Source organism: Lepidochelys kempii, chromosome 7 (assembly GCF_965140265.1).
Source record: "Lepidochelys kempii isolate rLepKem1 chromosome 7, rLepKem1.hap2, whole genome shotgun sequence".
NCBI classification, from domain to species: domain Eukaryota; kingdom Metazoa; phylum Chordata; order Testudines; family Cheloniidae; genus Lepidochelys; species Lepidochelys kempii.
Genome location: NC_133262.1, coordinates 103,750,766 through 103,770,493, shown reverse-complemented (window position 1 = coordinate 103,770,493; position 19,728 = coordinate 103,750,766). Strand labels below are relative to the sequence as shown.

The window sequence follows — 19,728 nt, the reverse complement described above, 5'->3', positions numbered from 1 at the left end:
CTGAATGCTATCAGGTTTCTAGAGTGGGTTTTTAAAGACAAAGAATGTGATGTCTCAGCAAAAGAGGTTATTGGAAGACAGCATAAATTAAGACTATCCAAACAAACAGTAATATGCCCAGTTTGATAGCAAGACCATTTAAGCTCAGCAGCACTTGAGAAATGAATAGACTTACAAGGAATGAGGCTTTGATTTATTCCTCTACATTTTTTTAAGTTAAGTTCAGTAGTAAAAGTCATTAGCAAACAGTTTCACAATCGCCAAACAGGAAATCTTCTCCTGTTGAACACGTTATAGGCTGTTATACCAAATATGCAGTTGCTTTCAACTGAACTCTGCTGCATTCCACTGAGATTCAGCTTGAACATTAATAATAGAATAACTTTGTCTAATGCTGCTGCAAACTAGCACCTCAGTCCTAGAACTAACTCCAGGCAGGCTCATTAAGTTGTAAACTGGGACATTTACAAAAAAACACTTTCCACTGAGGTGTTTCTTAAGTTAAATAAATCTCAGTGGCTCAGTTCTGTACTTCTCACTAAAGCTAACCTCCCATGAGAGTAAAAAGTTTTTGCCTGAATGTGTGCAGCAGAATATGTCTGAGCAAGAAAGCAACATTTTACCTTTACACTTAACTTGCATTAATATTCATGGAAAATATGAGCCTCATTTATCACAAAGAGAATCAAACCACCTAGAATGTATATAGCAGGACAGGTGCTCAGAGAGGCATGATAAAAGAACCAAGATAGATTAGATATTAGATTTGAATAAGAGTGCAGACAGAAAAATCAGACCAGACAAGGATAATAACTTTCTTTGACAGGGTAACAAGCCTTGTGGATGGTGGAAAACGGAAGATCTTGACTTTAGTAAAGCTTTTGATCCTGCCTCGCGTGACCTTCTCAGAAACAAACTAGGGAAATGTAACCTAGATGGAGCTACTATAAGATGGGTGCGTAACTAGTTGGAAAACCATTCCCAGAGAGTAGTTATCAGTGGTTCACAGTCATGCTGGAAGGGCATAATGAGTGGTGTCCCTCAGGGATCGGTTCTGGGTCTGGTTCTGTTCAATATCTTCATCAATGATTTAGTGAATGGCAGAGAGAGGACACTTACAAAGTTTGCAGATGATATCAAACTGGGAGGGGTTGCAAGTGCTTTGGAGGATAGGATTAAAATTCAAAATGATCTGGACAAACTGGAGAGATGGTCTGAAGTAAATAGGATGAAATTCAATAAGAACAAATGCAAAGCACTGCACTTAGGAAGGAACAATCAATTGCACACATACAAAATGGGAAATGACTGCCAAGGAAGGAGTACTGTGGAAAGGGATCTGGGTGTCACAGAGGACCACGAGCTAAATATGAGTCAACAGTGTAACACTGTTGCAAAAAAAGTGAACATCATTCTGGGATATATGAGCAGGAGTTGTTGTAAGCAAGACACGAGAAATAATGCTTCTGCTCTACTCCATGCTGCTGAGGCCTCAGGTAGAGTATTGTGTCCAGTTCTGGGTGCCACATTTCAGGAAAGATGTGGACAAATTGGAGAAAGTCCAGAGAAGAGCAACAAAAATGATTAAAGGTCTAGAAAACATGACCTATGAGGGAAGATTGAAAAAATTGGGTTTGTTCAGTCTGGAAAAGGGAAGACTGAGAGGAGACATGATAACAATTTTCAAGTACATAAAAGGTTGTTAACAAGGAAGAAGGAGAAAAATTGTTCTTCTTAACCTCTGAGGATAGGACAAGAAGCAATGGACTTAAATTGCAGCAAGGGAGGTTTAGATTGGATGAAACTTCCTAACTGTCAGGATGGTTAAACACTGGAATAAATTGCCTAGGGAGGTTATGGAATCTCCATCATTGGAGATTTTTAAGAGCAGGTTAGACAAACACCTGTCACGGATGGTCTAGATAATACCTAGTCTTGCCATGAGTTCAAGGGACTGGACTAGATGACCTCTCGAGGTCCCTTCCAATCCTAGGATTCTGTGATCCTTCCCCCTTTTGATATTCACAGATTATTTGGTATATAGTGACTTCCACCACCTCTGTGCTTAGAAATGCACTTCCAGAGTGGTGGGAGCTCTTTTGGAGTAGGGTGTGTAGCATTTTGAAGAGCATGTACATGAATATGTGCCATGTGTTGGAGGGTTTGAGCGCTGTAGACTCTAGGGTTAGAAACCAGTGATTAATTCACCTACATATCCTTCTTTCTGAAGTGTTGTTTTTTGTGTATTTCATTTTTATACAGGAATTAAATTTCAGTGCTTGTGATTTGGTTTGGTTGTAGGTTTTTGTTTTGTTTTGGGTCAACTGTCTGTTTTTCAGAAAGATTTAGCTAAAAAATTAGAAAAGCACTTAGGGCCAAGATTGTGCAAGCATTACATTATGTAAGGCCTTAAGTGCTTCCATTTATTTCAATGGGACTTCTTAAGAAGTAGGGAACTACTCAATGTGAATAAAGCTGCACAAGCTGGCCCATGGTTTCTAGAGCTCTTTGTATAGTTCTAGAAAACATAAAGCATTATTTATCAGCCTAATATCCATAACCCCGAAAACATTTTAAAGAGACATTCATTTTTGTAATATGACCAGTTGAATAAAGTAATTTAGTTTTTGTTTATAGAGTGAACTTTTGTAGTGAACAAGGTAAAACTTTGCATTAAAATACAAAGTAACACAGTATAGGAATACTGGGTGTGAGATAGTTTAAAAGGAAGAAATCAAGGAATTCTACTGTGGATGGTCCTCCAGGTTAACAGCTCCTACTATACAATATTTTGAGGACTTTCAATGCATGTAACTTTCAGTGAAATCAACAATAGTTCTTTATGCCAGTCCAGAACCTGCTGTATATGCCAAGCATGGTAAATAAAACAATATTTTATTTTAAGATCCTTAAATAACTCAACACAACAGGGGATGTTATGAGCTGAGTAGCTAGCTTAAGTCAGGTTTCAGAGTAGCAGCCGTGTTAGTCTGCATCTGCAAAAAGAAAAGGAGTACTTGTGGCACCTTAGAGATGCATCTGATGAAGTGAGCTGTAGCTCACGAAAGCTTATGCTCAAATAAATTTGTTAGTCTCGAAGGTGCCACAAGTACTCCTTTTCTTTTAGCATAAGTCAGAATTTCAATGTTTATATTGGTTTCAGTGCATCTTTTCTTTATTTGGACATGTAATTATGTTGCATTTATCACCAGTGACAAGTTCTGATAAAGGCCAAAATGTTCTAACTCATAGATTATGTGTATTAGTCACATGGCTGGACGCTGACAACAAAAGCAACAGTAATACCCTTTGTGAGAGAAATGTAGTTAACATGAATGCTGCCACTGTTGCTAGTGTAGATTGTGCTTGAAGTCTGACAATTACAGTAAAACCACTTTATTAGAAACACGGAAAATAAACTATTACACTGGAGGCTTTGTAAATGTATGTCCTTGGTACATGGTAAATGCAGTATTTCAAAATGTTATTTCTTATCAAAGATTTATGAGAGGCTTTCATTGCACATAGCACTGATATCCATATGTGCACAGCAAACTTGCGCATTTTGATCCTAATCTTGAAAATGCTCAGAACCCTGTGAATACTCCCACTGATTTCAAGGATTTCTATAAAGATGCTTAACTATATTTTAATGCAAGGTATTATTTCATTCACTAGGAAATATGATACTTAAAACAATTACACATACACTGTATGTAGATATAGACAAAGCAAGAGTTTAGATTGAAAACAGTATTAAAAAGCAGACTTTCCATGACAAGATACAGTATTATATAACATGAAAACTTTTTGCACAAGATGGACCAAATTCAACTTTTGTGCTCCCCATACTTACCATAACAACTCCTCCAGATTGCTCTGCAGTGCACATGCTCATTATAGGTGCCATGCCGATGGTAGTCCCTTGGAAGTACACCCCACTGAAGGAGGGGAGAGGAAGACAAACCACATAATCACCATTTAATACAAAATGAGAGAATCCTAATATTTTATAACTTCTTTTTCCTGCCAATCTTAGGCAACAATCCCACTTTCAAAATGCCAGCTCCAGACATTGAAAGTTGAAAACAATGAGGATCAGAAATTAGTCATGCAAATCTGTGGAACTGACAATGACAGAATCCCTGCTATAAGAAAGATGCATTTGAGCATCCTCTGGAGTTTCTGCTGCAGTAGGATTTTTTTTTTTTTTTTTTGGAATACAATATATTACAACCATGCCAACAATTGAAAACTGCCATTGCTATTTAACTTGGGAAATGCATATAGACATGCTTGCAGCTCATGCAAGTGTCAGTACAACACAGTGCAAATTTATAATGTATTCGCTATAAAGTGTACCCTAAAATTTATTAATCCAACTGAAATATTTTTGTATTTACAGAGCAATGAATGATATTGCAACAATTTGGAAGACCTCCTCCTGTACTTTAAGTAAGATACTGAATGTCTCAATACATTTTTGTTTTAATTTCTAAGAGTCATTGCACAGTGAACGTTTGATCTTTCAACTTATTATTGTCTACTGAATTAAAATAATTAAGAGAAAACATATACTAGCTCTGGTCAAGTATAAATATTCTCTATAAAAATATACTTTCTTGATCTGATTGTCATTGTGACCAGTGGAAGATTTTGTAATTATACCTACGAACACTTGCCTGTAGAAAATAAATCAATCTAAGCCATATAATTTTTGCAGTGTTGTTGTAGCCGTGTAGGTCCCAGGATATTATCTCATCCACTTTGCCTCTCTTTGTTAAGCTATACAATGACAGGTTTCTCACTTTATTTAGGTCACAAATACAGTAGAATCCTTACACTATGAACTGAGGAGTTCTTAAAGATTGAAAAGTTCATAAAATTGAACATCTCAAAATTACAATAGGAATGGTGCATAAGTTGAGGAATAGTGGACTGCATCACTTTCTTATGTCTTTCAGACCACTTACAAAGCAACTTCCAATGCATTGAAGGCAATGGAATGTGAAGGGATATCAGCTTGTTCTTTGTAGACAACACTTTTGTTATGGGATATTTTTTTCCATCTGCAAAAATGGTTAGTATAACTGGTCCTTCACAAGACTGGTGTTTATAAAATCAAGGTTCTACTGTAAAAATGAACATGCCAATCTCAATCTAGGTCTGTGGGGACAGGGAAATGTCTTTTTGTTCTGTGTTTGTACAGTGCCTGGGACAGTAGGGTCCTGATCCATGACTAGGGCTTCTTGGTGCTACAATAATAACATAATAATAATTAATAACAAATAAGAGAAGTCTTTAATTGAGTTCAACAGGCTTTGGATCAAGACTCTTGTCTGTTAAAATGGATAAAACTAGGCACCAGTCCTGCGAACATTTACACACAAGCTTAATTGTAAGCATGTAAGTGGTCCCATTAACTTCAGTGAGATTACTCACATGCTTAACATTAGGCACGTGAGTAAGTGTTTGTGTGACTGTGCCCTAGGCACAATTCTACACAGACGCTGCTCAGAGGAGACCCATGAGTAATAGTTTTTTGCAGAACTGTGTGAGGAAGCGGACATAGCATCTTCCCACACCAATGCAGCGTCCTGGGAAGAAATTGTGAGCTTGTGAGGATGGAGGGCTGCTTTTTCCTTTCAAAAACACAATCACCCAAACATTTTAAGAAAAAAAAAAAGTAACAGAACTTTGTGTGATTTTTCTCAGTTCCTGGAAACCCGAGCTAATAGTCATGCAAATATTAAATACACTGCTGGCTATACCTCACTAGTTGTGCATTGTCATGGGGTTTACGAGGTAGTAGTTTCAGCTTTCTCCAATCCAGAAACTCATGGAGGCTGGTGAAGGGGTCTTGTGTTATAGAGCATTTATCCATGTCATTCCACACCTCCACTCCAACCAGGGCTACTCGAATATTTAATGGCCTGTAGAACTAGTGAGGCAAACAAATGAATCTTTCTATATTCTGTTTTAGAGGAATGTGTTAAATCAATGCATGTTAACAAAATCATAATGTTCACACAATCCTCCCAGAAATCTATTTGGTCCCAGAAAAAACCTTTTCTCTTAGGATGAAAGAGGATGGTACAATGTCTCTCCACATAAATGAACACCTGAAATCACTGGCATCAGATAGAACATTTGCCTTGACCCAGAGAAAGATCTGACCATGGCTAACTATCTAGGAAATGTTCAGGAAAAACATTAAAACTCTCGGCAGGCCTCGTGGTAAAATCTCCATGTCCTGGCCAGGGTTGGTACTTTCCTAAAAGGTGCAACAGGGCAATGGCTTCCACACCCAATAAAATTCCAAACAAATTCATTGCAAGTCCAAGTGACCCCTAAAATTTCCCTTTGTTGCTACCACCAGTGCAGCACAACTGGTGGGAGTGCTAGTAAAGACTTGTAACTAAAATGTCAGTTGCCAGAGCCATCTAATCCTGCTCAAAGCAGGTCTAGATGACAAAGTGGTTCTAATATCAATGACCATTGATAAACTTGCACTAGTGCCAGCAATGGCAGGAAATTTTAGGAAAATAAGTCTAGTATGGAGAATACCTAGTAGGCAGCAACCATTCTAGCAGTGTTATGGCTTACAGTCCAAACAAAACCAGGCATATAGAGCATCTTTGTCTGATTTGTATGCTTTGCAGTCATTTGGGTGGCAGTGCAATTTACTGAGAACATAAACTGAAGCCAAAATGACTATAACATGCAAAATTAGTTTCAAACAGGTAGCAAATAAACTCCCTCCTTTCTTTAATAAGTCAGCAACACAGTTACAGAACAAGCCAAATTCAGTCCAGCACCTTGTTTTTAATCTAAAATTGCCTAACCTTGAGTAAGAGTCTTTGAGATACCAGCTGATAAGTTCTCAGTTAAATCAGACTCAGTCACAATTCCATTTCTGGACTCTCCTAGATTTTCTGAACATATGGTGCAGTACTGTAAGATTTAATCCCATTTTACATGGTGGTTGGTTTGTGTTCTAGAAGCTCTTATTAACAACACTGAACATTATACAATTCCTTTCATCCTGAAGAATCCTGGTGTATATAGTATTTTAAAAGAAACCACATTAAATACAAGAAGTCTAGCTCTACATCTACATCTATGTCTACACTAGCATTGCAACAGTACAATGTGACACAGTGGTGGATCATATAGTGCACAGCCTTGCTCAGAGCAAGGACAGTCACAGTAGTGGGGTGCATTTTTGCACAGTGTTGCAGGCACTTCTGTTTATGGACATGTGGTATGTAACAGGCATGCAGAGGGGTTGCAATGGTGCTGGCAACATACAAATGTTCTAGTTAAATAGAAAAGGCCTCAGAATGCAACAAACTTTCATCGCAGCCACTGGAATGCCCAAGTTGGTCATTACCTAAATAAAGTATCTTTGTCTAAGTTAGGTCTGTGGTTCTTCTCTTGTACTTAGAAAGAAATTTGTCAGGTCTAGGTTAATGTTTGCCTCAAAAATTGCATTAACAGAACCGTAGTCATCCCATTGCCACATGCACAGCACCCCCAAACTGTTCCATGGTTGTCGTAGTAAAAAATCTGCAGTGCTGGAAATCTAGGTCTTGCCATTCTTACTGGCTGACACATTCTCACTGAGAAGCCATTTTCTTGTCTTTGCAGGAATGGTGTGTAATAATTTTTGAATTTCAGAATGTTTTTCCTTCCCAATAAGCCTAGATGGCATAGATTTCACAGCAATACCCCTTGGAAATATTTGTGAGGCTTGAGAAAATTAAATATTTTTGATGCTCTTACCTTATCGACATAGTTTGCAATTTCTATCAGCCTCTGCTTAACTTTTTCCACATCCTTGCCCTGTCTCTGAAACTTAGAATGTAAAAGAGTAATGCATAATTAGCATTAGTATTGTCACATTTGCTGCAAAAATCACCTACCATTGTCAGACTGACATTAACATTGACATTTGGGGTTTAAATGCATAAAAGGCCAAAGACCCATTGACTTCCACAGGTCTCAAAATGGCACAAAATTTGGCACAAATTGCGCTAAGTGATTTTGTTTTCAGAAAAGATTCTAAAATCCCTTACACTGCTATGCAGAATCTCCCTAGGATTGTTTTTATTAAAGAAATGGAAAGGTTCTTCTTTTAGCTGTCTTTGCTATTGCAAGAAAATGATTTTTGCTATTTAACCAGCAAGGTTCAAGAAGAGGAATCTGTCACATTTTGAAAGAAAAAATGTAAATTGGAAAATAGTTCGTACCAAGATTTCACATCTTTGGTTTCACTCCAGCCCGTTGAGATATTTTTAACAGTGTCTCTTTTTTATTTGTTTTGAAACCCACTTTGCAAACTCTGCATACAGTCTTGCTTAATTCAGCATAATTGCTAAACTACAGCTGAAGAACCAACAACACTGAATTCTGCTGTTTACTCTAGACAGTAATGGTCTCCAGAGGTCAGAGTTAAATAGTGCAATGGGGGCTCAACCACCTCACTGGGTCATGGCCAGTGAATACTTACAGGCGCCCATTTAAATTACTGCAAGAGGCCCCAGATGTTTGTGAGCACTACATTCCTTCCGAAGTGTTGCAAGGAACATTTTAGCCTTGGAACAAATACTTGTCACTCTTACACTGTTTTTAAATAGTCCTTTCTGTTACTATAGCCCTACTTAGATGACAAATATTGTTGTTTTTGCAATGCACGGTATTGTTCTCTTAAGCACAGTTGTTTGCAGCACCATGAAAACTGAACTAAACAATCACTTTCCCTCGAATACTCCCTATACCAACTGCATCTTTTCTTTAAAACTTTCTTACCTCTCGATTATCTGCAACAATAACAAGCTCCACATATTTTGTTATCTTCAGAGTCTCCCTTTTGTGCTGCCAAAACAAATAGAAATTTGTTTTTGCATCAAATGACCCTGAACACCTGAGTATCAGCTCTCGCTCACCCCAGCAAAGACATTGTCAAAGATAGTAAAAATTTCCTTCTCAAGCTTCATGCCACTCAATTCTTGGTCTCTTTTCTCCTCCTTACATAACCCTCTCCCTCTTCAATAAAAGGAGAGGATGTTTACATGACACTCACCCAATCATCAAGAAAGCTGGGCAGTACATGTAGGCAAATGGCCTTTCTGTAATTTGTAACCTTCCACCTTTCTCTATTTGAAATGCTCAGGTGACCCTTGCACAATGAAAATCTTTTTTTGTGGAAAGATCTCAGCTGTTTCTTGCAATACCTTCAGAGATGCACTGTGGTAACAACTTGTAATATTTCACATAATGGTCAACTAACCACTTAGCACAAAATCGAGATGTTGAGATGAAAATTAGTCAAGGGACCAAATGACATAAGAAGTAGAAATTCTTGAATTGACTGTACACCACTTCTAGGAGCCTGGGTAACAAATAAGAGCAATTGGAATTGCTCATTTATCAGCATAAATTTGATCTGGTAGGTATTACTGAAACTTGGTGGGATGATTCACAAAACTGGAATGTCAAAAACAATGGTTTTAACCTATTTAGTAAGGATCGAGTGAGGAAAAGGGAGCAGGAATGGTGCTCTATGTTAAAAATGACATTACCTGTTTTCAAGTCACTAATAACTCAGAAGAAAATGAGCTTGAATGCTTATGGATCAATGTCCTAACAAATAAGGCACAAGATGGGGTACAAGTTGGTGCCTGCTATAGACCACCAAATCACAGGAACAGGATAACTGCCTTCTTACACAGCTATCTATAATGTGTAGGGAAAAAGAACCGAGTGATCATGAGGGACTTCAATTTGAGTGACATATGCTGAAGGTCTTATGCTGCTGGCACTAAAACGCCCTTCGAATTTCAAAACTTTATAGATGACAATTTCCTAATTCAAAAAGTGTTGCAGTCAGCATGGGGGAAATCTATATTAGACCTTGTCCTAACAGATAAAGAGGAACTTCCAACAGAACTAAAAATCAATGGTCGCTTATGTACATGTGATCATAACTTGATTACATTTATAATGTGCAAGCAGAATAAAGTCCAGACCAGTGATATACATGTTTGGTGCTTTAATAGAGTCAGTTTCACAAAGCTGAAAATATTTATGAGCCAAATCTTTGGGAGAAAAAAATGTAATCAGAAAAATGTGAATGATAATTGGGAATAATTTAAGAACATCTTCCTACATGCTCAAAAAAGCAACAATCCCACAGCAGAGCAAGAAGGCTATACTGGTTAAAAAGCCAACCTGATTTAGATGGAAAGTGAAGGCAGCTGTATAAAATAATATATAAGAAAAGGAAGAAAGGAGAAGCTGAGAGTGAAGTATATAAATCAGAAGTTAGGAATTGTAGAAAACTGATAAGAGAAGCCAAGGGAGGCAAGAAGAAATCTATGGCCTGTAGAGTTTAAGGACAATAAGAGGGAGTTTGTTAAATATAATAGATGGAAATGGTAGAATTATCAATAATACTGCAGAAAAGACAGAAGTGTTCACTAAATGTTTCTGTTCTGTATTTGGGGGAAAAAGGGTTGATGCAGTCTCATCATATCGTGATGACACACGTCCCATTCCATTAGTATCTCTGAAGGATGTTAAACAGAAGCTATTAAAGTTAAACATTTTAAAATCAGCAAGTCCAGATAACTTGCATTCAAGAGTTTTAAGACAGCAGGCCAAACAACTTGCTGGATTGTTAATGTTGATTTTCAATAAATCTTGGAGGACTGAGGAAGTTCCAGAAGCCAGGAAGAAAGCTAATGCTGTGCCAGTGTTTAAAAAGGGTAAACAGGATGAGCTGGGTAATTATAGCTTTGTCAACCTGACGTCGATCCCAGGCAAGATAATGGAGCAGCTGATATGGGACTTGATTAATAAAGAACTAAAGGAGAGTAATATAATTAATACAAATCAACGTGAGTTTATGGAAAATAAATCCTGTCAAACTAATCTTATTTTTTTATGAGATTACAAGTTTGGTTGATAAAGGTAATAGTGTTGCTGTAATATATTTAGGACTCCTGTAAGTCATTTGTCTTGATACCACAAAATGTTTTCATTATAAAACTAGAATGATATAAAATAAACATAGCACACATTAAATGGATTAAAAACTGGCTAACTGATAGGTCTCAAAATGTAGCTGTAAATGGGAAATATGTTCTTGGCCCTACACTATTTAACATCTTTATCAATAACCTGGGAGAAAACATAAAATCATCCCTGATAAAGTTTGCAGAAAACACAAAATTTGGGGTAGTGGTAAATAATGAAGAGGATAGGTCACCGTTTAGAGCAATCTGGATTGCTTGGTAAACTGGGTGCAAGAAAACAATATGCATTTTAATATGACAAAATGTAAATTTATACATCTGCAAACAAAGAATGTAGGTCATACTTACAGGATGGGGGTGTGATGTTATATGATTAAAATATGACCAAGTACATCATTGTTGCTACCACTGTTATAAAACTGCAACAAATGTTACACAAAGTATGTCATGTAACATGTCAATGGAAAAGTTATGATTTGCTGAATATGATTATCCTGTTTGTATGTGTATCATCTTTGTATCTGAAGTTACGAATATTGACTATGTACCAATGTTTCAAATGCGTTTGCTTCTGGGGTGACACCCACCAGGTAGTTTACATCCAATCTAGCCAGCCGATTGTGAATGGATCATTCAAGTTGCTGACCCATTAATGAGCACAATGGGTCACAGAAGAAGCTTATTCCCACCTGATGGGTCTTCCTGTGGACATTTTAGCCAAAATATGGGTAATGACTGCTTCTATGATTCATTGAAGCATGCAAGGGCATGTGACACTAGACTCAATCTTGTGCCTGTACTTTTCCACAAACTGTGCTGGGGGCTTTGCTTGGGACAATGAGTTTCCCTCCACATGGGAGAAACTATAAAAAAGCCTGGAAAGAGCCATTTTGCCTCTTTCCTGCTCTGATCTCTGTACTATGGACCTATACTAATGGGAGCATTCTAACCAAGGGTCTGAGGACCTTCCAAGCTTTTGGACGTTACCAGAGACATTATAAGCCAGCAGTTTATTCCATCATTGCTTCAAACCTGCTACAAGAACTTTACAATTATTGTATGTATTTGATTTCCTTTGACCAGTTAAACTCTCACCTCTTTCTTTTCTCTTATAAATAAACCTTTAGATATTAGATACTAAAGGATTGGCAACAGCATGATTATTGGGCCAGATCTGAGTTATATATTGACCTGGGTATGCGACTAGTCCTTTGGGATCAGTGGAACCCTTTGGTTGATGAAATTGGTTTTAAATAACCACTCATCATTAAGTCTCGCATCTGGGGGTTGAAACAAGGATTATGATACCTAAGGAGACTACATTTCTGACTTCTTATTAGCCAATGTGGTGAGAAAGAAGTTTACTTTTGTTATTGCTATAGTATATCTTATGGAAGAAGAACCACCAGTTTGGGGCTAGTCTGCTACAGTTCTCAGCAGTTTGTCCTGAATCTGGTATTCTCAGTTGTGATCCACTGAGGCACAGTGACAGGGGGACTCTATGCTAGGAAGCAGTAACTCTGAAAGAGATTTTGGGGTCATGGTGGATAATCGGTTGAACATGAGCTCTCAGTGTGATGCTGTGGCCAAAAGAGCTAATGAGATCCTGTGATGCATAAACAGAGGAATCTTGAGTAGGAATAAAGAAGTTATTTTACTTCTGTATTTGGCACCAGTGCAACCACCGCTGGAATACTGTGTCCAGTTCTGGTTTTCACAATTCAAGAAGGATGTTGATAAATTGGAGAGGGTTCAGAGAAGAGCCATGATAAAGACTAAAGCATTAGAAAATGGGTTTTATAGTGATAGTCTCAGGGATTTCAATCTATTTAGTTTAACAAAGAGACTGTTAAGGAATGACGCAATTACAGTCGACAACGGCTCTTCAGTCGAGCAGAGAAAGCTGTAACATGACCCTGTGGCTTGAGGTTGAAGCTAGACAAACTCAGAGTGGAAATGAGGCATATATTTTTTTAACAGTGAGGGTAATTAACCCTTTGAATAATTTACAAAGGTTTATGGTGAATTCTCCATCACGGGCAATTTTAAAATGAAAATTGAATATTTTTCTAAAAGATCTGCTCTAGGAATTATTTTGGGGATGTTCTATGGCTTGTGCACTCTAGGAGGTCAGATCAGATGATCACAGTGGTCGCTTCTGGCCTTAGAGCCTATGACTCTACGCCCGCTAAGAAACACTTGTGAGGAGGGAATGGGGAGTGAAATAGGGGAGATATGAAGAGGGGAATCAATGAATGACATAAATATGGGAAGCTACAGAGGAGCATGAACTACTGGACAAAACGGGTGAGTGGAAGTGATGGATGGAGAAGAAAGACTGTTGAGGCAAAACTGGGAAGGGGAGTAAGATTAGGTCTGGACAGACTCCGGGAGAAGGGAGAAAATGGGAAAGGAAAAAGAAAGGTAATCAAAAGTGGACAAAGGTAAGGATTGAGAAAGAAAACGCAGAGATACAAACTTCATCCTGGAGGCTGCAAAATGATGCTAAATTCATCAACTTTTGGTGTCCCACGAAGACTTAGAGGAGGAGGGCAAAAAATTACTGGCAATTGTAATTTCAATAACCTTATAACTCTGAAGTGGTACATGTTCTTTTATAAGCAGATTTATTCATTCTGTAACATTTAAACCACAGTACCTGTATAATAATCAAAGTACGGGTGGAGCAAATGCTCTGAACTGGCTGGGCTGGAGAAATCTATGGCTAAGTGCACCATTGCTGTGAAGTCATGGATTTGCATGACTAAGCATCTTGATTTACCTTCCTTTTAAAATCTCTGTCCACAAATACTGGGCATGGGTGAAACGCTACATTACTGAAATAAACAAATGACTACACATTCCTACGTGTGGCAGAGTTGGTTTCTCTGCCACTGTAGTTTTTAATAGATGTCTGAGACTTAGTCTGAGCTGTTATTCAGAAAACTGCAGATTTGTGAGATGCTTTGGTTTTCCCCCAAAGCTAATATTAAGACCATAGAAGACAGCATAGATGTAAACATGTTAGAAATGCTTGAGCATGCCTAGGGTGACCAGATGTCCCATTTTTAATGGAACAGTCCCGTATTTAAGCCCTCCTGTAGGTGTCCTGACCTTTTCTTTAAAATGGGCAAATTGTCCTGTATTTTCTGCCTTTCTCCCCACCTTCATCAGTACCGGCAGGTCCTGCTGCTGGCTGGATCCCTGCTCACCAGCCTGCCCGCCAGCAGTGAGTGGGGTGGTCCAATGGCCCACAATGGGGGTGGGTGTGCAAGGCTGGTGGCGGGACAAAGCTGCAGCATGCAGGTCCAGGCCTCTCCCCCTGCCAGTCCGTCAGTGCAGCTCCGGTTGTGTGAGGGCTCTGGAGTGGGAGGAGGAATGATTTCCAGCCTGTTCCCACCCCAAACCTGCAAGCTCCACAGCAGCCCCCCCGGTCAGGGATTTAGCACGCTCTTCACCACCCACTCCCACTCTGGCTCCTGGCCCCAGGGGACACTGCGCTGCTCTGTCCCCAGGCACCCTCCCCTACTGAGCCACCTCTGTGACTGGGTTTGCTGAAGCCCCTGCCCTCAGGTTCCCTGGGCCTTGGTGCACAATGCATCATTAGGGCTTAACCCCTTCCTGCCCGCACTGTAGCCAAGGGGACAAGAGGCGGCTGGGTTATGTTGGTGGCCAGCAGCAGCTTGGAGGTGTTAGCTGCCTTTCGACACTGCGCAGGCAGGAAGGGACAAGCCGTCTCCAGCCCCGTGGTGGTGGTTGGGGGGAGGCGGAGAAGAGATGAGCTCTGCAAAGACATGGGCCAGGTCATCCCTTCCCCCGCTCCTTCTCCCTTGAGGATGGAAGTAGCTCCCATCCCTTCCTCCTGCACAGTGCTGAAAGGCTGCTGCTGGCCACATTCTGATGTGAATGCTGGCAGAAATCTGAGGAGGGGGAGCCTGTGACCCTGCATGCCCCCCCCATTGCCTTGGGAAGATACAGCGCCAGGTACCGGGAGAGGCGGGTCCATCCTGCAGGCCCAGCCAGGCATGAAAGATGGAGCGCGCTGGACAGAGAGGGTCGGTCACCTCCCCATGTGAGAGCGATGTACAGGAATGTGTCTATGTCACCTCTCCCCATGTGTGTGTATGGGGGGGGTAGGGGCGTGTGTGTCACCCCCCCGTGTGAACCCTAAAGCCTTAAAGATAAGAAGGTAAAATAAAAAGACTCCAATGCAGTATTTCTTTTTAATAGGGGCTCAGTCAACTTAATGTTAATTTGAATGTTTGTACTGCATAGTTCTGATTGATTGCCGTTGAACTTGCTTGAATACAAGTAATTTTACCAGGTGTCCTGTATTCAGCATAAATATGGTCACCCTAGGCATGCCAATCAATTTAACCCATCCCAAAGTAACACTGCTTGGAACAGGGAAGATTTAGAAATTGAACAGTTGACTGCAGGAGCATAATCATGTGAGCCTGTGGTGACATATTAGTATATTGAATCTATTCCCGCGACTTGGCCAGAGGCTGTGTGTGTTCCTCAGGTACAATATTTATTTATTTATAAAAAGTACTTAATTATCACTTCTTTCAGCTTGTCTTCTGCAGTTAATTGCATTGTGGTGCAGTCTATGTTCTGACTTATCCATACTTACAGCATTATTAAAAGAAACAGCAACATATCTACAGCAAATGTACATGCATTTGGAGAAAAAGAAATTTGGAAATGTAATGTTTAATGTTCCTGCAAGGCAAATGAATTTGTTCCAGTACATAAACAACATCCCTTGATGCCCTTTAAGCTGTTTTCCTTAACGCTGAACTTAATGTAAAGACTAAATGAACTAGGTAGGCAGTGTGGCTATAAACACTAATATTTCTCATTTAATAAAACCTGTGCACAGATTTGTGCTACTATGTTACTCTTGAACATCTCAAACATTCCCTTCTACAATCCCAATCCAAGATGCACATGAATTTGTGGCAGTATTTTTTCCATCTGGTTCGAAAGTCATTTATTTTATACAATTTCCATTAGCTAGTTGCATTGCAAGTCAAGTACATTTCCTCCTACATAAAAACAATTACAAATGATATATCCCTAGAATAAAATGCTGAGAACATGTTCGGGGTGCATAAAATACTTTCCTATTACAATGTAAAAGTTTGTTTAAATTTCAACATGTATTATTAGAAAAGTAACATGGCTATAACGTTCTCCTTTCCTCCTTGTGTGGGCCAAAAGCTATTTAGACATTGTCAGCTGCTTTCTTTAAGATTGAATTGCAAGTGGCACAGGAATCAAAATATATTACCAAAATTTGTAATCTGCCTACAATTCTGCACCACCCCATTAATGAAAACAGGGAGGAATTAAAATATGAGCAAAAAAAATGATTAAAGGCCTTGATTTAGCAAAGCACTTAAGCACATGTTTAACTTCAAACACATGCTTATGTTCCATTGTTTTTAAGAGACCTTACCATGTGGTTAAATGCTTTGATGAATAGAAGCCTAAGACACTGGAGAGATTAACTCATGGACAAAGTGTAAAAGAACTAAACAAGTTTGATTGCCAAAGCAGTAAGATTCAGATTGTGAGTGGCCCCTGTGCAGGGCTGGAAGGATGCGCAAAAAGTTCCCCAGGGCTCACTCATAATCTGAGCAGCATAAGGCCTGCTTGCTCCTGCTATTCCCAGGGGAGCAGGATGTTGAAGGCAGGGTTGTGACTGCATCTCTTCCCTCTACGTCAGTCAATGGAGCAGGGCGGGCACACCACAGGGAAACTTCTGCCTAATGCAAGGAACAAACTGCTCCTGCTGTGCACAGGGAGCAGCAGCAAGAGACTGCACAATTTCCCCAATGCCTCTCCTTGGAAAAAGCCACATTTTGACCTAAGTATGGGAGGAGAAGTGATAGCCTCCTAAACCAGTGGTTTTCAATCTGTGGTCCGCAGATCCCTGGCGGGGTCCACAGACTATATCTAAGATTTCCAAAGAGGTATGCACCTTCATTTGAAATTTTTAGGCATCTGCAAATGAAAAGAGGTTGAAAACCGCTGTCCTAAACCACATGTCCAGGTAGATCCAGAGAGGTATAATACCAGAAGTCATGATGAAATTTAGAAATGGGAAAATCTCTCTATATAAAAATGGAATCTCAATCCCAAGAGAAATGGCAGAAGCTCCATTTGCTGGGCTGTTTAGAACTAGGCTGAGCTAATCATCTGATATTGTAGTGTAGGGAACCATCCAGCAAGCAAAGAAGAGAGAATTTAGCTGGGTCTTCTCCAATTATCTCTATTTTACTTGATTTCATGATGGTCACCACCTCAAGGTGAAATCTTGGCCCCACTCAATGGAGCCTTGATGTCCCCATCCATGCATTACTTCAAATGATACACATGTAGTGCAGCAATTAAGTTTGATCTGGATATTTCACCAATTTCTGGAAATTAGCATAAAGAGATGATCAACAATTCCAAAACATAAAACTATCTTTCCACCTACCCTGCTAATGAATGCTTGAGAAGACTGTGGTATGTCATCAATAGTGATGCCAGAGACGTTGAATTGGTTGCCACAAGATCCGGAAGCTATTTTCAGGTTCTCTGCTTGGTAGATCTTGTGTTCACTTGTAGCATTTTCCAATGGCTCCAGAATGTAGGTTTTATTTTCAAATAAAATAAGTCCCCTGTTTTATAAAAGATCAGAAAATGACACATTGCTTTTAAGTGCTGATGTGTGTTTGTTTTCAGCCAACCTACAGGTTTTAATAATGATGATGAAATATGAAACAGTAAAGTACTGATTTATAATGTCAAAACCTACTGGGGTCTTAGACATCAGTGATGTATGTGTCATCTAGGCATACTGTACTTTACAAGAAGCAAAGGCAGAGAGAAAATATTCCTCTGAAATGTTGTGCTGTAGAGCAAAATTACATTTGTGTTTGATGTGTTTTCCATTCTTCCCGTGATGCATTACCACTGCATCTGCTTGGAAGGACTCCTAGCAAATATTAATGAACAAGAATGTGGTGAAATACTTTTATAAGAAAAAATACAGAATTCATTATGATCAGCAATATGTATTATAACTTTTTAAGTGCATGCTGCTGCAAGCAGCAAATCTGCCTGTTCAAAGATGCACCTCAGTATCAGAATGAGTTATCGGATACTGTATGATAGGGAATTATAATGAAGCCCAGATGCATTAACCACTGGATTTCTGTTTAATACAATCAACCCCAAGAATAATAATATGTACTGCAATATTACCTGCCACCTAAGGATCTCAAAGAGCTTTACACACATTAATAAAGTAACCCTTGCTAAACACCTGAGATCTGTTGTATGTAATGGAGAGATAGTGGCTCAGAAAACAAGTAACTTGATGAAAGTCCCACAAGAAGTCTGTGGAAGAGCCTGGAACAGAACTCATATTTCCAAGCTTCTAGTCCTGTGCTCTGGCCAGAGAACCACTCTCCTTTTACACTTCTTACAGCTCACATAAAAAGGCTTATCACATTGGATACCGTCCTGCCACATTCACAGCCGCATACAGCAAATTCCCCTTACCTAAGGGAACCCCCTCTGGTGTCAGAGTGCTACCACAGTGCTCTTACACCAACTTCAACTTACTCCCCACTGCATAGGGAGCGTGACCAGAGTGTGCCGATGCCCCAGCAATCCCTAGTTGCTGGAACAGCCCCTCAGGGGCTATTGGTGGCTAGCGTAAAGTACAATAGACTCATAGTATGATAATATCATTTGAGTAGATAGTTAAAGCTGCCCATGTAAGGTTGCAGAATCAAAAGATTGCTCTAATTTATATCATGGACCAGACTGGCATGAAACTGGCACAGATGGGCATAAAGGTGGTTTAGAAGCCAGGACTCCAGCTCCAAGGTGGAATTTAAAGTAGGAAGAGAGAGTATGACATTTAGCTATTTTTCATATTGGATGGTATTGCAAAGAGCTTTACAATGAGTTGCATCCTTAGTGCAATAACTACATAACGGTAAGCAGAGGATAAAAGAACCAACGGAATTCAAAGCTTTGGCTATTAGCACCTGCTCTTATTGAGAAAGGTGATGCTGGGCAGGACACTGGAGACAGTTTCTTCCTTTCTCAGGCCCCTTTGCTAATTAAGGGTTACAGAAGGGGAAAACCTGTCAGGCAGTATCAAAAGGCAGCAGAGAGATTGTTGAAGAGTTATGGCACATGACATCAGTAGATCGGGCTTTACTGGGTTACAGTGTAACAAAAGCAAATCAGCTCCCTACAGCTGTTTCTCCTTCTGTAAAATGGGGACAACATTTACCTAGCTAACAAGCCTGTTGTGACGCTTAATTAATTAGCACCTCAGCTGAAAAGCACTACAAAAATGCATAGTATAATTAATTTTTACCATATCTGTAAAATAAGGAGTTTTAATCCCTGAACACTGGCAAAGTTGCAGCAGAGGTAATTGCATTCTGCCTGCCTAAAATTCCTGTGAAAGCTGGAACTGACTATGACATTCTTCTTTAATTCCTGCCCTAATCTGCTGTGTACTGTCCATGTGTGCTGTGAAACAGCTGACATTTTTCAGCCCAGAGCTGGCTTTATTTCAGTGGTGTATATGTATCCTTGTGTATATGAAGTGTATACTCTTAATACGTCTGTGCTTGTGATAAAGATGCTCCGTAAGTATAAGATATTATAC

At 39.4% G+C, this 19,728-nt stretch overlaps 1 protein-coding gene across 4 annotated transcripts in view; it reads right to left on the bottom strand.

Moving 5' to 3' along the window:
- Positions 1-19,728, bottom strand: part of ADAM12 (ADAM metallopeptidase domain 12) — a 353,132-nt gene that overhangs the window by 78,155 nt on the left and 255,249 nt on the right. For all 4 annotated transcript variants that reach the window (XM_073354062.1, XM_073354060.1, XM_073354063.1 and 1 more), the window contains 5 exons: positions 17,530-17,713; positions 8,812-8,877; positions 7,786-7,857; positions 5,772-5,941; positions 3,857-3,941 (listed from right to left, as the gene is read on the bottom strand). In XM_073354062.1, coding sequence (XP_073210163.1) covers positions 3,857-3,941; positions 5,772-5,941; positions 7,786-7,857; positions 8,812-8,877; positions 17,530-17,713 — 577 coding nt within the window. The remainder of the gene's footprint in view (positions 1-3,856; positions 3,942-5,771; positions 5,942-7,785; positions 7,858-8,811; positions 8,878-17,529; positions 17,714-19,728) is intronic.